Below are 23601 nucleotides of genomic sequence, written 5' to 3'. Positions count from 1 at the left end.
CCGTTCCCCAACGTGCACTTAAGTTGTGTGATTAGATGTGTTGAAATACAAATTACTTTTAGGCGCGAAACAGCTCACAAAACATGAACTCGATTCAAAGAAATCCACCTTGTGTCAACGGGTTGATACATAATATCTATGGACTAAAAAAGTTATGGATAGTTCTATCCGAAGAACACTCGTTTAACTTCTTGCGAACCAACAAGTTAAATCAAGATCCACTCGAGAACGAGTTTTCGTGCGTAAGGCGGGCCTGCGGTAACAACGATACGCCATACGCTCAGCAATTTGGAACTGCTCTAAAATATAGGAACTGCTCTAAAATAACAAACACGAATTGTGAAGACGACAACCACGTACCTATAGCGTGTAATGAATCTGACCAAAACGATCTTCTTGAAAACGACCCTTTGGAAGGATGTGATGAATTTGTATTACGGCCGCAGATTTTTTAGGGAACCATGAGACAAATTTACTCATCGCTGAGTTCCTGTACTTTTGACGATTATGAGTGAACTAAACTCAAATTTGGGTCGTCCTCATTCGCCGTGTATAAAGCTTTCATATAGTTAAAATCAATAAAGAACATTTTTATCGTTGAGGTCAAGGTTCAGATCCATAAATCAACATTAGATTCCCTTCGCCCACTTACATTTTTAATTATGCAGCAGAGTTGCTCTCCTTAGTTGTTAGATGCTTTTTAAGGTGTTTCGCTGTGAGATCCTTATTCTCGTTTCCACTTCGAAACTTTAATATCAGCTGCACAAATATCAGCTTCTACGACACGTACCACAATGAAACTGTTACTCCACGTTTGCTGTACTGCAGCATACATCAAGTAGCAATTTCATGTGAAATGGGGCATTAATTGCCAAGAGTTGTGTGAATGAAAATTCGAAGTGGAAGAGCATTGTATAACCTACGTGGCGGACTCTACAAGGAATCACCTTAAATATTCCGTAATGTAACATGGGTTAATGCTACACAGAAAAAAAAAGTTGTTGAATATTACACCTAAACAGCTGCACAGAGATCATTCCGCCGGTTATGTAATATTACGTTGTACGATGTACATCGATTTTGCGAACAAAATTACGTCCATTGATGTAATATTGTATCTGCTTTTTGCAATTACATCATTATTTCATACATCAGCTTGAATTACGTTGATCGATATTACATTTTTTTCTGTGTAGTCTGACCCTAAATAGATACTGCCAGCACCATCACCATTCACATCGTCATCATAATTTCCAGCCAAACCCGACAGCTGCTCCCCCAGGAAAGAAGACGCACATCGTACGCAACAACTACAGCATCCGCAACGGGGAGGTTTTCGTGGAAAACAAGCTAAGTGGAACGCCAAAACTACACCAGCAGCAGCAGCAACGACCCAGGGAGGACGATACCGATGACATCACCACCGAAGAAATGAAGGACTGGTTATCGAAATACGTAATACTACATGCTGTGAATGAAGCGGAGCACCCGCAAAAATAATCTCATCTCGCAGAAGAATGCCAACGTAACAACAAATCCTTCGGATATGCTGAGCAGTAAGTTTGGACCGCTGCCTTCGCTTTCGCCGCCGAAAGTGTACGTCAGCGATCGGCCCGATATTCGCCATGAAGATCACCGAGAAGAAGTGGGATATTCCCGCCGTACAACGTACCATGGTTACATGGTTTAGATCGCCACGGGCTCTAACCCATCCGGAAGCAACTTCTAAACTAATGTAAACTGTCGTAAGGATGCAAATAAATAAGAGTTTATAAGGGAATTTCTGCAATCGGTTGTGTTGGTGCTTATTTATTGGTTGAAATGTTATGAAAGAACATATATTTAGATGTATAGTTTTTATGCAAATATTTATTGTGAAGTATGCGGTTTATGTATTCGCATAACCACAAACCTATTTTGGGCCGATCAAGCAGAAAACATCAAATAAATCCATGATTTCAGAGTTAACAAGTCAATTATGGGTTTGGTAAGATACTTTAGTCAATTAGCTATCGAACAAAGTCAATGAGAATGCATGATTTGAAGCTTTGCACCCATAATTCACAAAAACAAAAGAAGCGCTCCGTTCGAATCAATTTTTATCTTCATCCGATAGGCCGAAGTGAATTCATTGGCGTTTCAATGCGTTAGCCGAGTTTAGAATCCGTAGGCCGAGTTTGGCATCAAGAAGCAGTGTTAGACTTTTGACAATATCTCAACGATTTCTCTTTATTAAATCTTACGGTACGTACAGAAAGGTAAATAAATTTGGAAGCCATCAGTAAGAATAACATTTCGTTTGATGCTAAACTGTGCTAGATTAAGAAAGACTAAGTGCGTGTTTTGCTTAATAGACCGTAAAGGGGGTAGTTAACCCTACTAAGAATATCCACTAATTATATGTACTGCTTGGAAGCCTCACCCAAGCTAAGCATTATTTCCAAATAAGGCAAACTCTTGTGGAATAATTCTGCCATTTCCATCTCGCTAAACTTCTCTATATATCACTGATGCGAAAAATTTCGCTGCCCGCTTCTGATCCACACTGAACTGCAGCGCCGTTGAGTTATCGAACACATCGTTGTAGATCCCTACTGGTTTCACCCGGATCGCCAACTCGTCAGACTCGGACCAATGCCGCAACAATCGAATTGTGGTGGAGCAGATCACATCCAATCCAGCCAAAATCAACTTTTGCTGATCCGTTTGCTTCTTCGTATGTGCAATCTTCCAGCAAGCAAGCGCATTGCACTAATATGTGTAGTTCATCCTGAAAAAGTAAAATTTATTATACAGAATCCAGAATCCAAAATCAACTCAGGCACATTTGATAACGGCACAAAAGCATTTGTAAATAAACTTTCTAAGGCCCTTTACACGCGAATACCAATACCACTTTCGGAAAAGTGATAGTTGCCCCTATCCGATGATGTTGGTTTGCGTGGGCGTACTTTGGTTCGCGTGTAAAGGGCCTTAGAAAGTTTGTTTACAAATGCTTTTGTGCCGTTATCAAATGTTATGGCTGAACTAAACTTACCACCTTCCGGCATCGGCATCGAATTCCATCCACCGCCTCGCGACAAACTCCAATAAGGTACCTCAGTGTTTCCAGCAATGCCTGCAAATGCAGTAGGTCCTCCTTCCTATCACCATCCTCCGACTCCCCGAAAAGCGTCAACAGTTCCGCTACGGAGGAGTTCTGTCGATGTCTTCTCAGTCGCGGTTGACTCTAACTTTGGTTAGAAGCACGGACTGAAAAAATCTAGCAACAATGGCAACAAGCGCGAGTCATTGGCAGCTCAACATCGTTTACTTCTAAGCCAATGGTAACCCGATGTGTTCACCCCTAATCATTTTGGCATATGATCTTTTGTTATACAAAAGAAAAGCAGATAACAACTAAACGTCATAATGACATGCTGTTTGACAACAGGCTCTCCCTTTAAATTTTCGTTAGAGAAAAAGAGATAACATACGGTACTTCCTACTTTAAGCTAGTACATATGAGTAGATAGTGTTGCCGTGAGGTACACTCGAAAACTTCAAATGTAAGTGCGTCAAATCAAATTTCGAGCCGCTCCGTCTGTCACTTCGTTTGTGGTTATAACATGTTATAGCGCTATCTTGATGGTGGTTTCTGTGTTGCAATTATTTGACAACCGTTATAACATGTTATAACTCTCCAGTCTGGACAGCGTTTAAGCGATTGTTTCAGCCTCTGGCGGTGAGCAGGGTAACCCTCAAAAGAGTGATGAGGGTGGAAATTTTCACCGTGAAGCATATAGCATATAGAAGAAAATATTTTCACCTTTCCTGATTAATTTATCCACCGCAGGTGCTTGGAATCATCATCCACGTGGAATATTTTGTTTTCTGAATCGGGTTTGCAGTGATCCGGCTGGTGCTTCCATATATTTTTGATGAGAAAAATTACGATTTTTAAAATTGTTTCAGCGGTTATGATCTTCCGGATTTTTAATGTGTGGTTATTTCAGCTGCAAATCAGTTTAGATATGTAGATAAACGAAAAATAAGACCACTACCGATGGAAATTTTCAAGTTGTGCCATAAAATGTACATTATTGTGAGTTTTGAAAATCGTCATTATCATTATCCATTTGTTTACATGGATTGGATGACATTTCCTCTCAAAATCGGCTAGCGCACTCTACAATGATGGTGCATGAAAAGAGCCTATAGAGGTAACTCTAAGACCAGAAGGTCCCGAAGAAATGTGCTCAACTTTTTGGCTCAGCTCTGGTACTCTCTTCGGTCCCAAGCTAATCGATGCACCCCTCTAAGCATAGGAAAATCCACGAACCCCTCATTTGATATGTCAAAGCGAAATAAACATAGTGTAGTTCTAGAATTTCGACTAGATGGTTCAGCCCTAGGTTCAGCCCAATAAGTTACTTTTGTGAAAATTGCATAAATTGCAAATTTAATTGAATTAAACTTTAGTTTGGGTAGAATATACTTAAGAGTAAGTAATTTTTTTGCTGGTATTAAATGAAATTTACTACAACTTTAGATTTTTTCGCCGAGTTCGGCAAAAAAAAGTGCAGAGAATCCAACAGCCGAGCCTTCGGCAAACATCTCGGTAAAACATTCAAATTCCGTGAGATCGGCCGAGAGATTGGCAAAGCAATATTTACCATAACTGTCAAATTTTGCCAATCCTTCAGAAAAATTGACTACCGTTTGCCGATATTTTTTAAATCCTGGCTGTTTTTCATTTTTTTTTTTCATTTTTTTGCTTGATTAGTGACTTGTCAGAGGGTGAGATTTGAACTCGTGACTTTGGCGTGAGATGAATGGATGCTAACCACTACACCGGGGTCGCCCCCTTGTTATTTATATGTCCGTCTTCGTTAAAAGATATTTTAAGCTCGATTTTAAGTATTTTCGGCAAAGCAAAATGTGAATGCCGTATACAAAGCAAAAAAAAATGTAATATCGATCAATGTAATTCAAGCTTATGTATAAAATAATTATGTTATAGCAAAAAACAGATACAATATTACATCAATGGATTTAATTTTGTTCGCAAAATCGATGTACATCGTACAACCAACAATCAATACGAAACTAACGGTTTTAAATTGGCTCACCACTTTAGTAGCCTATTGGTCCCAAGAAAACGATTAACGTACCCTATTCTAGTTGAAATTCTATTACTACACTATGTTTGTTTTGATTCGCTATGAAAGTTTGACAGATAACATCAGGGGTGTGTGGATTCATGCAGAACATGCAGGGGTGAGTGAAATAGCTTGGGACTGCTTGGGACCGTTGTTCTGGTACTGAGTGAGCCAAAAATAATAATGATTTTCTTCGGGACCCAGTAGTCTTAGAGTTACCTCTATGGTACAACCATAGAGGTAACTCTAAGACTAGAAGGTCCAGTAGAAACGTGCTCAACTTTTTGGCTCAGCTTTGGTACTATCTTCGGTCCCAAGCTAATCGATTCACCCCTCGAAACATAGGAAAATCAACTAACCCCTCATTTTATCTGTCAAACTTTCATAGCGAATCAAAACAAACATTGTGTAGTACTAGAATTTTGACTAGAATGGGGTACGTTAATCGATTTGCTTGGGACCAAAAGGCTAGTCAAGTAGTGAACCAATTTAAAATCGTTAGTTTCCACTGGTTGGTACAACGTTATATCAACAATCAATACGAAACTAACGATTGAAAATTGGCTCACTACTTGACTAGCCTATTGGTCCCAAGCAAATCGATTACGTACCCCATTCTAGTCAAAATTCTAGTACTACACTATGTTTGTTTTGATTCGCTATGAAAGTTTGACAGATAAAATGAGGGGTTATTGGTTTTTCCTTTGTTTCGAGGGGTGATTCGACAAGCTTGGGACCGAAGATAGTACCAGAGGTGAGCCAAAAAGTTGAGCACGTTTCTTCGGGACCTACTAGTCTTATGGTGGTAAGCTCCAACCGGTATTATCCTCGGATTAAATCCCGATCAAGAATGTCCGGCTGGTTTGATGTCGACATCAGAGTTAATCAACATAATTCTGAGCAAACATTTTTCAGATCATACAAACAGGGACGGTATTAAAAGTTAATCCGAGTTGGAGCTTACCGCCATTAGAGTTACCTCTATGGTAATATTACACAACTGATAGATTGACCTGGTTGCAGCAGTTTGGATGTAATATTCAACAATTTTTTTTTTCTGTGTTGTTCGTTAAATTATTTTGCTGATTTCAGCAGCTTGAGATTTTTCCAATTAGATCAGAGATTACAATTGACGAAGCTTGGTAAATGATTGTTTTTTTTTTTGCCGAAATTTGGCTAAAACCAGATACGAATTTCAGTGAACTATTATATGTTTAAAGAAACTTCGGCAAATTCTCAGTTTACTGAGCAATATATTTCACCGAGGACAGATTTTGATTTAAGTGTGTATATGCGATTTACTCAAATTTGGGTTATTGCACAGAAAAAAAAAAGTTGTTGAATATTACATCCAAACTGCTGCAACCAGGTCAATCCATCGGTTGTGTAATATAACGTTGTACGATGTACATCGATTTTGCGAGCAAAATTACAGCCATTGATGTAATATTGTATTTGTTTTTTGCTATTACATCATTATTTCATGCATCAGCTTGAATTACATTGATCGATATTACATTGATCGATATTACATTTTTTTTTGCTGTGTGGGCTGAACCCCCCAGTGGAACAGACAGCTTGAAATCTAAGTATGTGAGTGATCTGGTGTTAATGGTGCTGAATGTAAACATAAACGAAGTAGAAATTCACATGAGAATAAACTGCCAGTTCTACTGTGATCTGTCAAAAGCGAGGTCAAAAGTTCTTGGCAAGCAAAAAAGATAGCTGATCGCAACTGTCTCGTGGACAGCCTTATTGAGGGAAAAGTCGAGGGAAAAGTATACATAATTTTGGGTAGTTTTTCATCTCTATAGAGATAAAATTACGAGGAATTGAGATTTTCACATCCGGTTGCATTGATGCGACCATCTAGATAGAGCTGGAATTAGGGCGTAACAGATTTTGTAAACAATGACTTCTCTCGATGATTTCTCGAAAGACATGATTCTCCCAGGCAAATCAACATTACAATCGAATAGGGGAAGGCTTCTCCTACCCAATGGATATGTTGGTTTGTGTAGGCGTGCCTTGAGTTGCTAGAAATCAATGAGAGAAGTCATTCCCAAGTAACCATAAGCATTAAGCCATAGCTCTATATTGGCACTACCCAAGTAACCATAAGCATTAAGCCATAGCTCTATATTGGCACTAATTCAGCATTCCTAATGCCAAAAAGCCGTATATTAGCATTTTTAATGCATATGAGCCTCATATTAGCATTGCTAGTGCACAGAAGCATTAATAAAAATAAGCATTACAGAAAGCTTAGTATGCGCATATAGTGCAATGATTTAGTGCTTACATGCATTTAGAAAGCCTAGCATTAAAACTTTCTTGAGTGCTTATAAAGGGCTTGATTAAAGTTTAGAAGGGCTAAAAAGTTATGTGTTGATCATCAAAAATACTTTATAAAATCAAAATAACATGGACGGTCCTCAGAAGTGGAAAAAAACGTTAAAAAGTGGACATTTCAGACGAAAAGTACATGTGTATCGTAATATAAACGTTTCTGATGTTCCCAATGCTACGGAAATTGAGCAACCGAATGAACTGGGATCAGAATCAGCATTATTTGTTTGTGCGGTTCCGGAACGTCCAACAAATTCTGCAGACGAGGAGACTGATGAAGGCAATTCTCAGACAGCTTCCCTGGATAATTCCCTGACAGATTATAGTCCCGATGAAGATTCCGAAGAAGAGTGGAACCACTTGTCTGATGCATCATACGTAGAAGCTAGCCAAGAGGAACAAGCATTTGACTTCTCATCCCTAAACATGTTTCGCTGGAAAATAACAAACCTGATGAAATTGAACAAAGGTTTCAAATAAGTTGAGAAAAACCTATGAGTTATGGGACCTGTAGAAAGATTTCTTTTTTGTTTTCATTCAGTTTGGGTCGATGAAAATAAATTAAATTTATATAAAAATTTCTAAAAATAGAGCGCGGTAAAAAATTTGACGTTTTATAAGATACCCTAGATCAGCATTAGTAATGCTTATTTGAGGCTGCCATCGTAGCATTTTATTAGCCCGCTATTTCGCCTTTTTAGCTTTATATCAGCCCTTTATAAGTATATACTGCATGATAAGCATTTAATCACTGTTTTATATGTGAATATAGTGCTAAATTAGAGCATTGTTCTAATGCTTACTGGTTACTTGGGTAATTCAGCATTCCTAATGCCAAAAAGCCGTATATTAGCATTTTTAATGCATATGAGCCTCATATTAGCATTGCTAGTGCACAGAAGCATTAATAAAAATAAGCATTACAGAAAGCTTAGTATGCGCATATAGTGCAATGATTTAGTGCTTACATGCATTTAGAAAGCCTAGCATTAAAACTTTCTTGAGTGCTTATAAAGGGCTTGATTAAAGTTTAGAAGGGCTAAAAAGTTATGTGTTGATCATCAAAAATACTTTATAAAATCAAAATAACATGGACGGTCCTCAGAAGTGGAAAAAAACGTTAAAAAGTGGACATTTCAGACGAAAAGTACATGTGTATCGTAATATAAACGTTTCTGATGTTCCCAATGCTACGGAAATTGAGCAACCGAATGAACTGGGATCAGAATCAGCATTATTTGTTTGTGCGGTTCCGGAACGTCCAACAAATTCTGCAGACGAGGAGACTGATGAAGGCAATTCTCAGACAGCTTCCCTGGATAATTCCCTGACAGATTATAGTCCCGATGAAGATTCCGAAGAAGAGTGGAACCACTTGTCTGATGCATCATACGTAGAAGCTAGCCAAGAGGAACAAGCATTTGACTTCTCATCCCTAAACATGTTTCGCTGGAAAATAACAAACCTGATGAAATTGAACAAAGGTTTCAAATAAGTTGAGAAAAACCTATGAGTTATGGGACCTGTAGAAAGATTTCTTTTTTGTTTTCATTCAGTTTGGGTCGATGAAAATAAATTAAATTTATATAAAAATTTCTAAAAATAGAGCGCGGTAAAAAAATTTGACGTTTTATAAGATACCCTAGATCAGCATTAGTAATGCTTATTTGAGGCTGCCATCGTAGCATTTTATTAGCCCGCTATTTCGCCTTTTTAGCTTTATATCAGCCCTTTATAAGTATATACTGCATGATAAGCATTTAATCACTGTTTTATATGTGAATATAGTGCTAAATTAGAGCATTGTTCTAATGCTTACTGGTTACTTGGGTTGTTTACAAAAGCTGTTACGCACTAATTCCATAGAGGTAGCTCTAAGACCAGAAGGTTCCGAAGAAACTAGCTCAACTTGTTGGCTCAGCGCAGGTACTATCTTCGTTCCCAAGCTAATCGATTCACTCCTCGAAACATAGGAAAATCCACTAACCCCTCATTTTATCAGTCAAACTTTCATAGCGAATCAAAAAAAACATAGTGTAGTACTGGAATTTGTACTATAATGGGGTATGTTATACCTATGCTAGCACCACAAACGAAACAGATGGTGGTAATGTTTTAGCGACGATGTTTTACAGTGAGAAATATTCAATATGTTATGCCTGTTTGTCTGTGATATCACTGCCAAACTCATTTTGAAAGATCTAATTCCATATATTTTTTAGGTTAGTCAGATAAAATAATAAACAACTTTACACGGAGATGCATCCGCTACTGTGTTCCCTGACTTATATCGAATATACCTCGGAATATACGTTGTATACGAGTACCCCGAATACAACGTCACTAATAAACAAATACCATAAACAAACTGTATCCCGGATGGGTTAACTATCCCACAAATGGTTTGGAAGATACCCCGAACACGTCGTTAAGCTCTCTTTTATGGTTATTTCTATTAGGGGAATGACTTGCCTAATTTTGCATAGCATTTGCAATGTAAAATTAGACGAACTATACGTTGTATTCGAAGTACTCGTATCACGTAAAACAGTAGTGTGCATGCGTTAAACGTCACTAATCTCGAAACCCAACTCTATTTTACTGTTGTTAAAACTTATCGCTACCAACTGCAGAAAACAATAATCCAACGATTTTAAGACTGTGTGCGTGTGCCAGTCCCGTGACACGTTTTTGTATGTGTGGGTGCCTCCCCAGTGTGTGATTGTGGGGAAAAATTTTCATTCTTTCTGCTGTGCACGGGTTGGCCAGTCTCTTCATTCCGTTCCGTCAGTCAGTCTTGTGATACCATTTTGCTTCGCTCGGTGTGTGGCATTGCATTTTTTTCCCATCCCGACAACTGCGTAAGTGATTTTTTTAGTTTAAAGTTTTTCTAATTCCAGCCGCAAAAAAGTGTTGTAGTTTGGCAGTTTCGAGAATTAGCCGGATCGACGTTTGTTCGCTGTGGAAAATTTGCCCATTTTCGCAAGAGATCGATTTTTATCTGTTGTCTTCTTCTTCTGTGGACCAGCGAAGAGAGCTGTCAAAAGTGTAGGATTTCAGGTGACCCATCCAATCTACAATCGATAATCTGTAATGATATTCTTTAAATTTGGATTTATGCTGTAAATTTAAGCGTAATTTGCTGTAATAGTCATATTTTGCAAGTTGAATTTGTTGCTGAAACTAGAGATTATATGGGAAAATTTGGATTTGGTCACATGACCTCTACCACCTGATTGGATGTTTTGAGCAGCAGTAGTGGCTAATGTTGACAGAAGGCATCCAAGTTGAGGTGCTTGGTCATTTTAAACAGAAAATCGTAAAGGTTTGCGTCGGCATTATTTGTAAATTTTGTTTTTTTTTCTGCATTTACAGAACACCTGAGAGGAAAAAGCGGAGCAGGAGGAACAAATCGAGACAATGTCCAATCTGAAGAAGATCGCCGATGAGGACCGCGAGTCCAAATTCGGATACGTGTATGCCGTATCCGGTCCTGGTGAGTGAACTTTTGTTATCCTTGCTATGGGATTTACATAATTATCATCATCGTAACCCTAATGGAATTGAAAGGATGGCCGCAATCTTGTCCAAAATAATTCGAATCCCGAAATCTTGAAATGCAAAGAAACCAGTCACATGACTTGTATGTGTATGTGTCTTATGCGCAAAAGTATAGTGGATACATACTCAGCTGGTGTAGTAGCTCTATTCGGTGCGGTAGTAATGGTATACACTCGCGTTTCGCGTTTATCATTGCATACTACGGAATGTTTGATGTCATGTTTTCATTGAGAAGATATCGCTCTGCAGGGTGGGTGAGGGCGACTGGCAATGACGACGACTGTCGCCGTGTTTCCGTCACCAACACAGCACCCGAATGTCCAATGTCTGGCAGTGTAACATGCACCGATGTTTCATGGGATGCCTCTTTCTAATAATTGATCTTGGAAGAATGCCTCATCGATGCGAGAGAGTTGGGGTTTATAGATCAATGGAAATTCATTAGTTCCTTTCGAAGCTCCTGGGGTAGGGAAGCAATGGAGTGAACAAGAACACATTTGTGTGTTTTTTAGCATTACATAATGTTATGTTTTTAGATATTCACAATCGCCTTTAAAAGTCAGATGACACCTGTTCTTTGTGATCTTCGTCATTGCCGGTTTTCTAAATAGATAAGATAATTTTGAAAAATCATTGAATATAGGCAACGATGTTAAATATTAGGTTAGTGAAAAATTTGTAGTACTGGAAATTATGTAGTTTATTTTTACGAGAAAATTCATGTTTTTAAAATTAATATGTGATACCGTCAAATTTTAGGACTTAAAAAAAATGAAAATTTCCTAAATTCCGCGAAAGTTGTTTAAAATTACGAAAGTCAATCAACTCTTTTCTTTTGTAGCAATAATCAAGGCAATGTTTTTTTTATGATGATGAAGTTTATTGAGTGTATTTTTAGCTATTATATTATCGATCTGATAGGGGAAATGGATGTAATGTCGACCTAAATGCCCCTAATTTGGGCCCATACATAAATTCAGCAATCGACTAAATTTTCAATAGCGACCAAAAATATCCATTAGTACCGTCCCAATGACGCGTTCATCTAGATAAAATTGATAAATAGCAGATTTTTAGCGATGGCATTTCCCCTATTACATTAATATTTCTCGATGTCAAATTTACAACACAACGCGCGTGTCATTTGGGAAGTAGCTCGTACAAAAAACAAGTGATATTTGAAAAAGTGGGAATGTTAATTGCACTCCTGGATTTAAAAAAAACACAATGCTTGGAATATGCGACATTATGAAACCGTTGACTTTGTGGTTTTTGGATCAATGAACCACTTTCTCAATCCGTTTAAAATTACATTTACTGTCACTCGATCTTTGAAATATAAATAACATGTTGAGATTTTCAAGAACTACGAGATAAGATTTGGTCATGGGTGTCCAACTCTGATTATCACTGCTCCAAAAACGACTCAATTGCTGATTTTACATCTTTCCCGGTCTGGTTTTGGTCTTTCAATCTGGTTGTTAAGTATATATTACAACATCAATATAGTCTCTTTCGCCGCAACGCAACACTGACCTCTGATTGGAGAGCTGTCACTCCTGAATAGATTTCCTTAAGGTGATTCCTTGCCGACATGAACTAGCCAAGGATAAAAATCTTGTTAATAAAGATTAATAAAAAAAAAGAATCCTTGGAGAGTCCAAAGATGGCCATAATGAGGGCTGATATGCCCTATCACTTCAAGTATTCTAGAGCACAAATCTCGGACGCTGTTGCGACACCGCTCATGAAATTGGAAGTCCCTGTTAACTGCACTGCAGCAAACGGTAAGTTCCAGTTTTCTTGTTATATGTTTCATGAGAGCTGATATTTGTGCTCTTGAAATTGCGGACGTGTAAATGAGATTAATAATAAATAAAGCTTACACAGCGATTCACTATAAGCAATCAGAATACAGATACATCTAAATACATGACAGTTGCCAGTATTGAATCTACGAATCCCCCCGTTACAAACGCAATGGCACGCATTTTTTAGGTTTTCAGGGTTTGTACTCGTAAGTTTTGAAAATGGTTGCAATTTCTCGTCAATGGATTAATAGTGTTAATCTCACCACTACTGGCACAGCACCGCCATACGGAATGTTGCGACTCGAGTTATCATTTTTTGCGATTGACCGTGTATCGAAATCAACTGTCAAATCAGTTCAAAACAAACAAGACAAAACAACGGAAATAAATCGAGTTTCTGCTGAACCATTGTTTTCGAATAAAAAACTAAGCTCTTTTACAGTTTTCTGTTGATCTACATATAACCGTTTTTTGTTTAAATTTTAACTGGGCATAGTAGTCAGGAGCCAATCTGACTTTTTTGGAGTTCACTGGCGACGTATCTTCAAATGATCCAGTGAGGGTGTGAACTCCAATTAGCCCTCATTTAAATTCAGAAAAATGTGGTAAGATTTGAACACTGCTTACGCTGCATTCGTTCTTCCAGGAATTCGCAAGCGCTGGGACTCCACGAAAGAAGAAAATCTCCTGTAGTTCGGGCAATTCATCATCCTTATGAAAATTGTGAAAAGATTTTCGCTTGGTCACACCTAGTTTATGCCCATGTTTTGATCGGTTTCAAACAAAGAATGTTTTGCTCACTAAAATTTTGACATTTATGTTAAGATGACGTCTACTGGTCATCGACGTCGATGGGCAGCGACACAGTTTCAAATGTCTATTCTTACACACTTTAGGAATTTGACTTGGATGCCTGTTCTCTGTGTCCATGGTTCGATTCCAGTCTGCTCAGTTTCATGATTATTTTCTCATAATTAGTTTTCAAAATTCATACCGATTTCTTGGGGCTAAAAAATATACACTTTTTCTTCTTCTTGTTCGCATTTCAAGCTTATTTCTTAGCGCATATTAGCTTATTGCGTGCTCTCAACTTAGTGTTCTACTAAATGCACTTCCACAGTTATTAATTAAGAGCTTCTGATGCCAATACCAATGCATGAATTTGTATATTGTGTGGCAAGCACAATGATACTCTATGCCCAGGGAAGTCGAGAAAATTTCCTACCCGAAAGATTCCCTCGACCGGACTGGGAATCGAACCCGCCGCCTCCGGCTTGGTAATACCGTGCCTTTACTGACTAGGCTATGAGGCCCCTAAAAATAATAAAAATATACACGGTAACCGCAAAATACCCATTAATGACGGCTAAGTAAGCATTTTCGCGAGAAATTGGGACTACCCATTAAATGAGTAAAATTTTACCCACTTATTAGTGATTACAACTACAAAAATGCGTAGTAAATATTCATTTATGAGTAACAGATACCCATAAATGAGTAAAATTTTGCTCATTCAATGGGTAGTCCCAGTTTCCCTCGAAAATGCTTACTTTGTAGTCAATATTGAGTCTTGTATAGTCACAGGGTTGCAAGTGAACCAGGAAAACCAGGAAAATGTCGGGAATTTTTTTTACCTGAAAAAACCGGGAAAAAACCGGGAATTTTAAAACAACACCAGGAAAACTAATACGTTACAGATTGCATGTCGGTTTGAAATGATAACGTTATTATTTATGTGTGATGCGTGCAAAATAATATACCTGTATATTCAATACACTTTGATAATCGAGCAGAAAAGCATCAGAGCTTTCGTTGCTGCTGTCATGACAACGCAACTATGCTTTATTTGCCCCGTAACGTGGGTAGATCACCTTTTTGTGGTACGTTACGGGATGTAAGATCTACCACCGATTCCTAGTCCTAACTACTTCAAACTAGGGGAACACGATTTTTCAGTAATCCAAGGAACTCATCTTAGTCCTTGTTACTTTTTATGCCTTGTTGATAGTGACAAGACTCGGCTTTGTCTACCGAGGATGATCTTGAAACAAGGAAAAAAAAAGAAGTTCGTTGTCTTCATCTATGTGATTCCTAATCTTCTATTCGTTGTTCCCTAGTTGGAAGTGGTTAAGACTAGGGTTCTGATGCATGGTCATTATCGGTGTCATTCCTTAATTTTGTTGCTAAGGAATCCAATTTTGACTGACAAAGGGGCGCGCCTTTGGAGGGTGTTTCAACACTCCGAAGGGTATACATAGCGGTACCTTTCAATTAGAGTCGGATCCTTGCGATAAATGCAAGAGAGGCAACTGTAAAAAAATCGAATACTTCATCATTTCTCAATAGTGATGGAGTAATACGGCATGCACTAAACTAAGGACACGGGATATACTACAATAGACCAATTTACTGGTCGCAGTAGTGTTTAGGTCCCGAACAGAGGAAAAAAATGCTTTATTTTCTCAGTACAACCACGGTGAAAGCTCATATAGATCAGTGCACGGTCCCTTACCTCACACTTTAATGTTAAGGAGTTGGAGGCTAAACAAGCAAACATATTTGCAACTTCTAAAAAAGAAGCATCATTGCTCGAAGAGCAGAGGAAACATCTTAACACTTAAATACGCAATATTGTTTTAAAAGAACATTCCCAAAAAATGTTAAAACTTTTTTAATTGCTAGATTAACTTAGTGTTCTAGATGCTCTTCCACAGGTGTTAATTGAGAGTTTTCTAAGCCTGTACCATTTTTTCATTAGTAATAGTGTGTGGCAAGCCGAAAAATACCTAGACCGGGCCGGGATTCGAACCCAGCCGCCTCCAGCATGGTCTTGCTTTATAAATAGCTTCGCCACAGACAAGCAGACATAACACTCGCAAGTTGTTAATCGAACAAGCATTTAACAGTCAATTTAAAAGTATCTTAGTTGGTAGTACCGCATAGTCAATTCCCTTGCGTTTGACGTTTACATATTATCGCCATCTGTTCAGCTTACTACCCACCACAGTGTACTCAACAGATGGCGGTAATGTTTTAGCAACGATGTTTTACAGTGAGAAATATCCAATGTGTTATGTCTGTTTGTCTGTGGTTTCGCCTTTACCGACTGAGATAAGGGAGGCTAAGGGAAATTGGTTATTATTATTATTATTATCTTTATTATAGAGACTTTCAGCCTTTAGCTGGTTCGTCTCTACAGGGAAAATTGATGTAAATATTTAATAATAGCTGCATTATTTGCTTGCGGACTACACTCATAAAGTAAATCACATATCCAGTGAAAAATATCCATGTGAATTTCACATAACTTTCATGTGATCCCATAATTGGAAATTGCACCACTAAATCACATGAACCTTATGTGTCCAAAGAAATCTATATGATTATTCACATAGCATTTATTATTCAGATAAAAATCATTAATTTTTTTTTTTGGAAAAATATTATGTGCGTCCTAATAGAAACTATGTAAAAACTTTTTTCAGTTTATTTTTGATTTTTAACACCCAAACACGATGCCTCCAGTAAAATGTGTGAAGGCAAATTGGCAATGTTTGAAAAATCATTGCTTTGCAATTTATCAGTAGATTTTAAATCTATTGTAACCGAATGAATCTTTAAAGTAAGTTTCAGATGGTGCCAATAAATTTTAAATTTGTCAATAAATGGTTGAGCTATGATTTTTCAAACATTTCAAGTTTGCCGTTACACATTTTACTGAAGGCTTCGTTTTCTGAGTGTTAATGACATAAATGCCAATATCGCCAAGGACTAATGTACCCATTTAGTTAAACTAGGATTAAGGCTTGAGTTGAGGTCAAACAATTGGCCTTAAGCCTCTTGATTACAGTAGACGTTAGCTAAGTGAAAAACCTTGGACTGAAACGAATACTCAGTCTGTCAAAATTTAATTTTAATTTGTTGACATGAACCGGATGAGCATTGATGTATTTTAAGTATTTTTTAGTATCTGGTTTGTCACATGATATGCATTTTAGTTAGCGAATGCCCTTTGGTTGGTGAAAAGTCGACTCAGTTCAGCGAACGTTGAATATACTTAATGGAATAAGTATTTTACTTCTGTTTCCAGAAACCAGTTTAGTATGCATACGAAGCATATTATTAAATATTTTACTAAATACATAAGTAATATACTTAAGACGTTTCTCCCATGTAGAAGAATTATAGGAAATCTGCAAAACTGATAGATTTAAAGCTTTGTTCAAAAACCATAATTTTTTTTAAAAGAATCCAGGAAAACCGGGAAAAAATCAGGAATTTCAAATCAGAAATTCACTTGCCACCCTGTTAGTCATTATTAGGTATTTTTTTATCAATAGTTTATTTAGCTGAGTGTATAATTTTAGGGGGATGACCCCGCGGCATAGTGGTTAACAGCTTTAAAGGTGTATATATATATCTCAAGCCAAAGTCCGATGTCTCGAATATTTCCCTACATTTTCTGCTTTTCGAATAGTCATATTTTTCGCTGATATAACAAAACATGCAAGCTTCATTGCAACTGATTTTAACATGAAAAAAATATCAATAAATTTACCCTGATTTTTCAAATATTTACATGGTAATTGCCCTTCGTAACTTCGATTGCCATTTTCTCAATGCCTGCTATTTCCATATAGGACTGATATGCGACTATAGGCAGTATAGTTCTTCTTACAGTTTTCTTCAAATACTTCTCAAAATTACCTGAAATTTCTTTTCAAATTCTCCACAGAATTCCTTTATAATTCTCCCTAGAATTCAGCTACAATTCTCCTCAAAACTCATTTGGCATTCTCATCATAATTATCTAGCCAATGCTTCGGAGTTTCAGAATCCTAAAATGTTGTCCAAAGTCCAAAGAAGTCATTGTTTACAAAACCTGTTACCTATGCTCTAATTCCAGCTCTATCTAGATATATCTAAGTGTGTTTCCATTGTTCCTGCTTTGGCTATTCAGTATTTTAAACAGGTTTTCTATGCCTGCATATCAGTATAACAATTGTCATCCTAAAACTAAAAACTAAATCTAAATCTTATATAGGTATAAAGGGAATTAATTGTTGCAATTGCTGATTGCAACACTTATTGTCTGGAATTGTTAGTTATTTTGTTGGACATTTGTTCTAAAGTCTCAACATTCGAAATTATATGTACCTCGGTAGTTCTGTACCAGGGAAGCAACTTTAACTTTAAGTTACTTCAGAACTTTGTACTGAATCCTTTGAAGTGCTTTTTTCCTGATAGTGCAACAGCTAGACCATAATGACACAGCATAAAACATGGCCGGTCTAAAAACTTGTTTAAATATTAGAAGTTTATTCTTCAGACAAAGTTTAGATTTCCTGTTTTTAAGAGGATACAAACATTTTATATATTTGTCACATTTGATTTGAATGCCCGCATTGTGATCTTTGAAAGTTAATTTTTGGTCGAGTACTAATCCAAGATATTTCACTTGACTTGACCAAGAAATTGGAACTCCGTTCATAATGACTATGTGACTACTACTAGGTATGCCGGTTTCCTTTTTTTTTTTACCATATTTAGCATATTTGAAATCGAGAAAAAAATGTTGGGCAACGGGGAAAAACCGGGAAAACACGGAAATTTAATTTCTTAAATTCAGTGACCACCCTGTACAGGCTTAGAGAGCTGTCAATTAACAATTGTGAAAGTGCTCAGAGTTGAGAGCCGGCGTTTGAATAGAAACGTAATAACGCCAAAGAAGAAGAACATCTGTCTGTCTCCAATATTAGTCGGTCACGAACTGATGAAATTTTTCACTTTGGGTCGGGCAGTCCAATAATATTTTAGAGCAATCAAGCCTCCATTCACTTGTTATTCTACTCATTATCATTCGGGCGGAGTTGCAATTTTTCCTATCATGTTCAGCAATCACACGCTTATTTGGGAATCCGTTCTAATCCTCACTAACTGGAAAATGTCCACCTCTTCCTCCCCCACAGTCGTCACGGCCGAGCGGATGTCCGGTTCGGCTATGTACGAGTTGGTTCGTGTCGGTTATTTCGAACTGGTCGGTGAGATCATTCGATTGGAGGGTGACATGGCTACCATCCAGGTATACGAGGAAACCTCTGGTGTCACCGTAGGAGATCCCGTGCTGCGTACCGGCAAGCCACTGTCCGTCGAACTCGGCCCTGGTAAGTTGTATCAGCTAGTTTAATTTGCTGGCATTTCTAAATTTTGCATATTTTTTTTATTTATCATGTAGGTATCATGGGTAGCATCTTTGACGGTATCCAGCGTCCGCTGAAAGATATTAACGAGTTGACCAGCTCGATCTATATTCCCAAGGGTGTCAACATTCCCTGCTTGTCGCGTACCCAGAGCTGGGGATTCAACCCATTGAACGTCAAGGTTGGCTCACACATCACCGGTGGAGATCTGTACGGTTTAGTGCACGAAAATACTCTGGTCAAGCACAAACTGTTGGTTCCACCACGCGCCAAGGGTACCATTCGTTACATTGCTCCACCTGGCAACTACACCGTCGATGATATCATCCTGGAGACGGAATTCGACGGTGAGATTAACAAGTACTCTATGTTGCAAGTGTGGCCCGTCCGTCAGCCACGTCCAGTGACTGAGAAGATGCCCGCCAATCACCCATTGTTGACCGGTCAGCGTGTGTTGGATTCGCTGTTCCCTTGCGTCCAGGGTGGTACCACTGCCATTCCCGGTGCTTTCGGTTGCGGCAAAACTGTCATCTCGCAGGCCCTGTCCAAGTACTCCAACTCCGATATCATTGTCTACGTCGGTTGCGGAGAACGTGGTAACGAAATGTCTGAAGTATTGCGTGATTTCCCGGAGCTGTCGGTAGAAATTGACGGTGTCACTGAGTCCATTATGAAACGTACCACTCTGGTCGCCAACACTTCCAACATGCCTGTCGCTGCTCGTGAAGCTTCCATCTACACCGGTATTACACTGTCCGAGTACTTCCGTGACATGGGTTACAACGTGTCCATGATGGCTGATTCGACCTCACGTTGGGCCGAAGCTCTTCGTGAAATTTCTGGTCGTCTGGCTGAAATGCCTGCCGATTCCGGTTATCCTGCCTACCTGGGTGCCCGTTTGGCCTCCTTCTACGAACGTGCCGGCCGTGTAAAGTGTCTCGGTAATCCAGAACGCGAGGGCTCCGTGTCCATCGTCGGTGCCGTATCGCCACCCGGTGGTGACTTTTCCGATCCCGTCACATCGGCCACCCTCGGTATCGTACAGGTCTTCTGGGGTCTGGACAAGAAACTGGCCCAGCGTAAGCACTTCCCCTCGATCAACTGGCTGATCTCCTACAGGTAAGATTACATAATGCACATTGTTAATAAGCTAGATTGTAATTTAAACTCGTTACCGGATTCAAACAGTAAGTACATGCGCGCCCTGGACGACTTCTATGACAAGAATTTCCAGGAGTTTGTCCCGCTGCGTACCAAGGTCAAGGAGATCCTGCAGGAGGAAGAAGATCTGTCCGAAATCGTGCAGCTGGTCGGTAAGGCGTCGCTGGCCGAAACCGACAAGATTACGCTGGAAGTGGCCAAGCTGCTGAAGGACGATTTCCTGCAGCAGAATTCGTACTCGGCGTACGATCGGTTCTGTCCGTTCTACAAGACGGTCGGCATGCTGCGAAACATTATCGGCTTCTACGATATGGCCCGCCACGCTGTGGAAACCACCGCACAGTCGGAGAACAAGATCACCTGGAACGTGATCCGTGACTCGATGGGCAACATCCTGTACCAGCTGTCGTCGATGAAGTTCAAGGTAAGTGGTGGAGTTTGTTTTTCGCCGGGGTGATTCATTCAATCAGTTCCCATTGGATTCGAAGGACAACACACACGACTCTTTTCGATGATCTCAAATTTGAAATTGACGGATAATCATTACGTTCAATAAGAAGAAATCTTAAAAACTGAATGCGCGCTATCGGTTTCAGCAATAAGGCTATACATTAGATAAATTCCGTCATAATATCAATGATTCCGCTATGATTTCAGCAGTCTTGCTTCACCTGCGCTGAAGTCTTGAGCCAGGTTTACCCATAGAAGTCTAAGGGTCGAATTCTTCACCTCCACTTAAGTCACCTTTAAAGTGGAAGTGAAGAATTCGACCCTTAGACTTCTCGAATTCCCTTATAAAAAACATTGATCCTAGAATTGATTACATCAATTCCGCGCACCATTTCTTCAAACTTTCCATGGTTTCAGCCATCATGTACCTACAGTAAATTTTATCAAACCTGCCATTGATCATGTGTAGTTTTTCGTTCCCGTCATATCCAAATCGCATCAATCGTAATGTCCATTAAGAAAGTCATTGACAATTTCAACATACAGCCTACGTGAAAGATTCCATTATATTTCTTTCATTGATGGAGCTCCACTGCCATAAGTCCCTGGGTGTCTGTTGCTGTTGCAATATCTTGCCAGATCTCAATCCAGCGCTTGATTATGTTTTACCGAGGGGCTACTCCGTTTGGCATACAATCATTTGGCATAAAGCCGTTTGGCATAATAGTCATTTGGCATACATTAATTTGGAATAATGGTCGTTTAGTACAACAATATCAACATCTCTTCCAGATGCACGGATTTTTTTGCACAATCGTCGGTTGACGACGGGTGACTACTTGTGACTTCATACTGTAGTCCACAGATATGAAGCGAATGTAGGTAGCAAGAAACAATCACCGTTTTGATCACTAGTGACGAGACAATGTTGTTTCTCTATTCTCATGCAAGTCAAGATATTTTTCAACGCGAACTATTATTTAATGGGATCGGTATGTTTTCCTCAAAAAGCTTCATCAATTCCGCTATTGTTTATTTTTCAATTCTGCGAAATATTTTACCGTTATAGGGGAAATGGATTGTTGGCCTAAATGCCCCTAATTTGGACCCATACATAAATTCAGCAATCGACTAAATTTTCAATAGTGACCAAAAATATCCATTAGTACCGTCCCAATGACGCGTTCATCTAGATAAAATTGATATAGGTATAGCAGATTTTTAGCGATGGGCCCAATCTTAGATCCATAGGCCAACATTAGAGCCATTTCCCCTATATATATATAAAAATTGCTTTAAATTTCACCAACCAAAATCATGACTTTTATAAACACGGCGTGGAATATTGAATCTATCTCACCAGTCGTATCATACATTTTCATCTAACTCGGTATACACGCAATCATCATTTTCTCTTATTATTTCGTAAATTCCATCAATTCCGCTATTGGTTCGAATTTTTCGGTTTGTCATAAAAAACGTTCGTTTCAAGCCTACGTGGGAATTGAATTAAATTGTTAGAAGTACCAACTTAGCTGGAAATCCAAAACACGTTGTAATTGTTTTCCCTTTTTTCCTCCAAAAAACAAACCCACTCTTCAGGACCCAGTGAAGGACGGTGAGGCGAAGATCAAGGCCGACTTCGACCAGCTGTACGAAGACCTGCAGCAGGCATTCCGCAACCTGGAGGACTAAGCACCCGCGAAATTCCTTGAAACAGTTTTATTGTTTTCAGTAAACATACAGAAATGTTCGTGTAACTTAGTGCAAAAAGATAAAAAAAACACACTTCAAAATGAAAAATACATAACAACAGCGCAGCAATGTGCGTCCATATAAAATGTAGGGCCCCCGGCATCACGATCAACATCCATACTAATGCTTCTAGGTCACCATTTTACAGGAGTATTTAGGTTTAAAATTTATTTACACACATTGTAAACATTAAGAAATGCAAAATCTACTTAGTGAGTGTAAAATATACAGTTAGCAGAAACCGGTAAAACACACAATACGGCAGAACAGAAACGGAAACAAATACTAGTGGGTAAGGCAGAGAAGAGCGTCCTGGCATAAGAAAGATTTAGTAAAAACGAACATCCAATCGAATATGTCTTCAAATTTCCACTTGCATGCGGTGCGTGTCTTTAAAAACGTGGTGAAACATAACATCAACAACAAACAGAAATGAGAGTCGATAATCAAAGGGGATATAAAACAGAGATCTATGAAGCATACTCTCAGCTAGAATAGATTGTGACGTCGCGAAACGTACTATAATACATAAATTAAGCCACGGTTAATGGGAAAAGAGAAGAAACTTTCGATTGAACTACATTATAGGACATATAGATGTATAATTATATAAGAACGCTAATTAATCGTATCAAACAGATAACAAAAAGTTTTACTATAGTTAAGGCAATCAAGTTGTTATATCAATTTATTATTTAGTGAATATAGTTTTACTTTTAATTTGGTAGTCGTTTTTCAATCAGTAGGATCGGAAACGAAGATCAATGATTGATTGACTGTTGACAATTGAAAAAAAAAGTTAAATTTATTATTTTTTTTCTTGGTGTGAAGAAGGAGTCGCTGCGTCGCTCTGGTAAGGGAGCGACGTACGCTCGTATTGTCTTGTACATTTTTTGTCGATGAGCAGAAATAATATGAGAATAAAACCCTCTATAAAATTGCATTCCGCGTAAGAAGGATGGTGGCTTTAATTAGTTCTTTGAGAAATTGTCCCGCAACTATGTGTGCTGTACCTAAAACAAGTTCAACCATCGTATCTCTGAAATGCAGTGTCCAATAATTGAAGTCAATCTCGGGTGACATCGTGCTACAGTTAACCCTCCACTGCCCAATCCCAATCAAACAAAAATCGAATTGTTTAGCAAATCAAGCTGAACAATTGATTAGGTCCTA

At 38.5% G+C, this 23601-nt stretch overlaps 1 protein-coding gene across 1 annotated transcript; it reads left to right on the top strand.

The window, feature by feature from the left end:
• Positions 1 to 10228: 10228 nt before the first annotated feature.
• LOC135713462 (V-type proton ATPase catalytic subunit A) lies at positions 10229 to 23384 on the top strand. Its single transcript, XM_065236579.1, has 6 exons — positions 10229 to 10351; positions 10866 to 10986; positions 18832 to 19026; positions 19098 to 20181; positions 20251 to 20647; positions 22276 to 23384. The coding sequence occupies exons 2-6, from the start codon at positions 10911 to 10913 to the stop codon at positions 22366 to 22368; spliced, it is 1845 nt and encodes a 614-aa protein (XP_065092651.1). The 5' UTR covers positions 10229 to 10351; positions 10866 to 10910; the 3' UTR covers positions 22369 to 23384.
• Positions 23385 to 23601: the final 217 nt, after the last annotated feature.

Source organism: Ochlerotatus camptorhynchus, unplaced genomic scaffold, assembly GCF_037179485.1.
Source record: "Ochlerotatus camptorhynchus isolate MF236.1 unplaced genomic scaffold, CSIRO-AGI_Acam_v1.1 ptg000556l, whole genome shotgun sequence".
NCBI classification, from domain to species: Eukaryota; Metazoa; Arthropoda; class Insecta; order Diptera; family Culicidae; genus Ochlerotatus; species Ochlerotatus camptorhynchus.
This window is presented reverse-complemented; position numbering and strand designations above follow the sequence as displayed.

Coding starts and splice junctions, on each gene's coding strand:
- LOC135713462 (XM_065236579.1), top strand. CDS start 10,911: ATGTCCAATCTGAAGAAGATCGCCGATGAGGACCGCGAGTCCAAATTC. Junction 19,027..19,097: donor GTCCGTCGAACTCGGCCCTG/GTAAGTTGTATC, acceptor TTTATCATGTAG/GTATCATGGGTAGCATCTTT. Junction 20,648..22,275: donor TGTCGTCGATGAAGTTCAAG/GTAAGTGGTGGA, acceptor CCCACTCTTCAG/GACCCAGTGAAGGACGGTGA.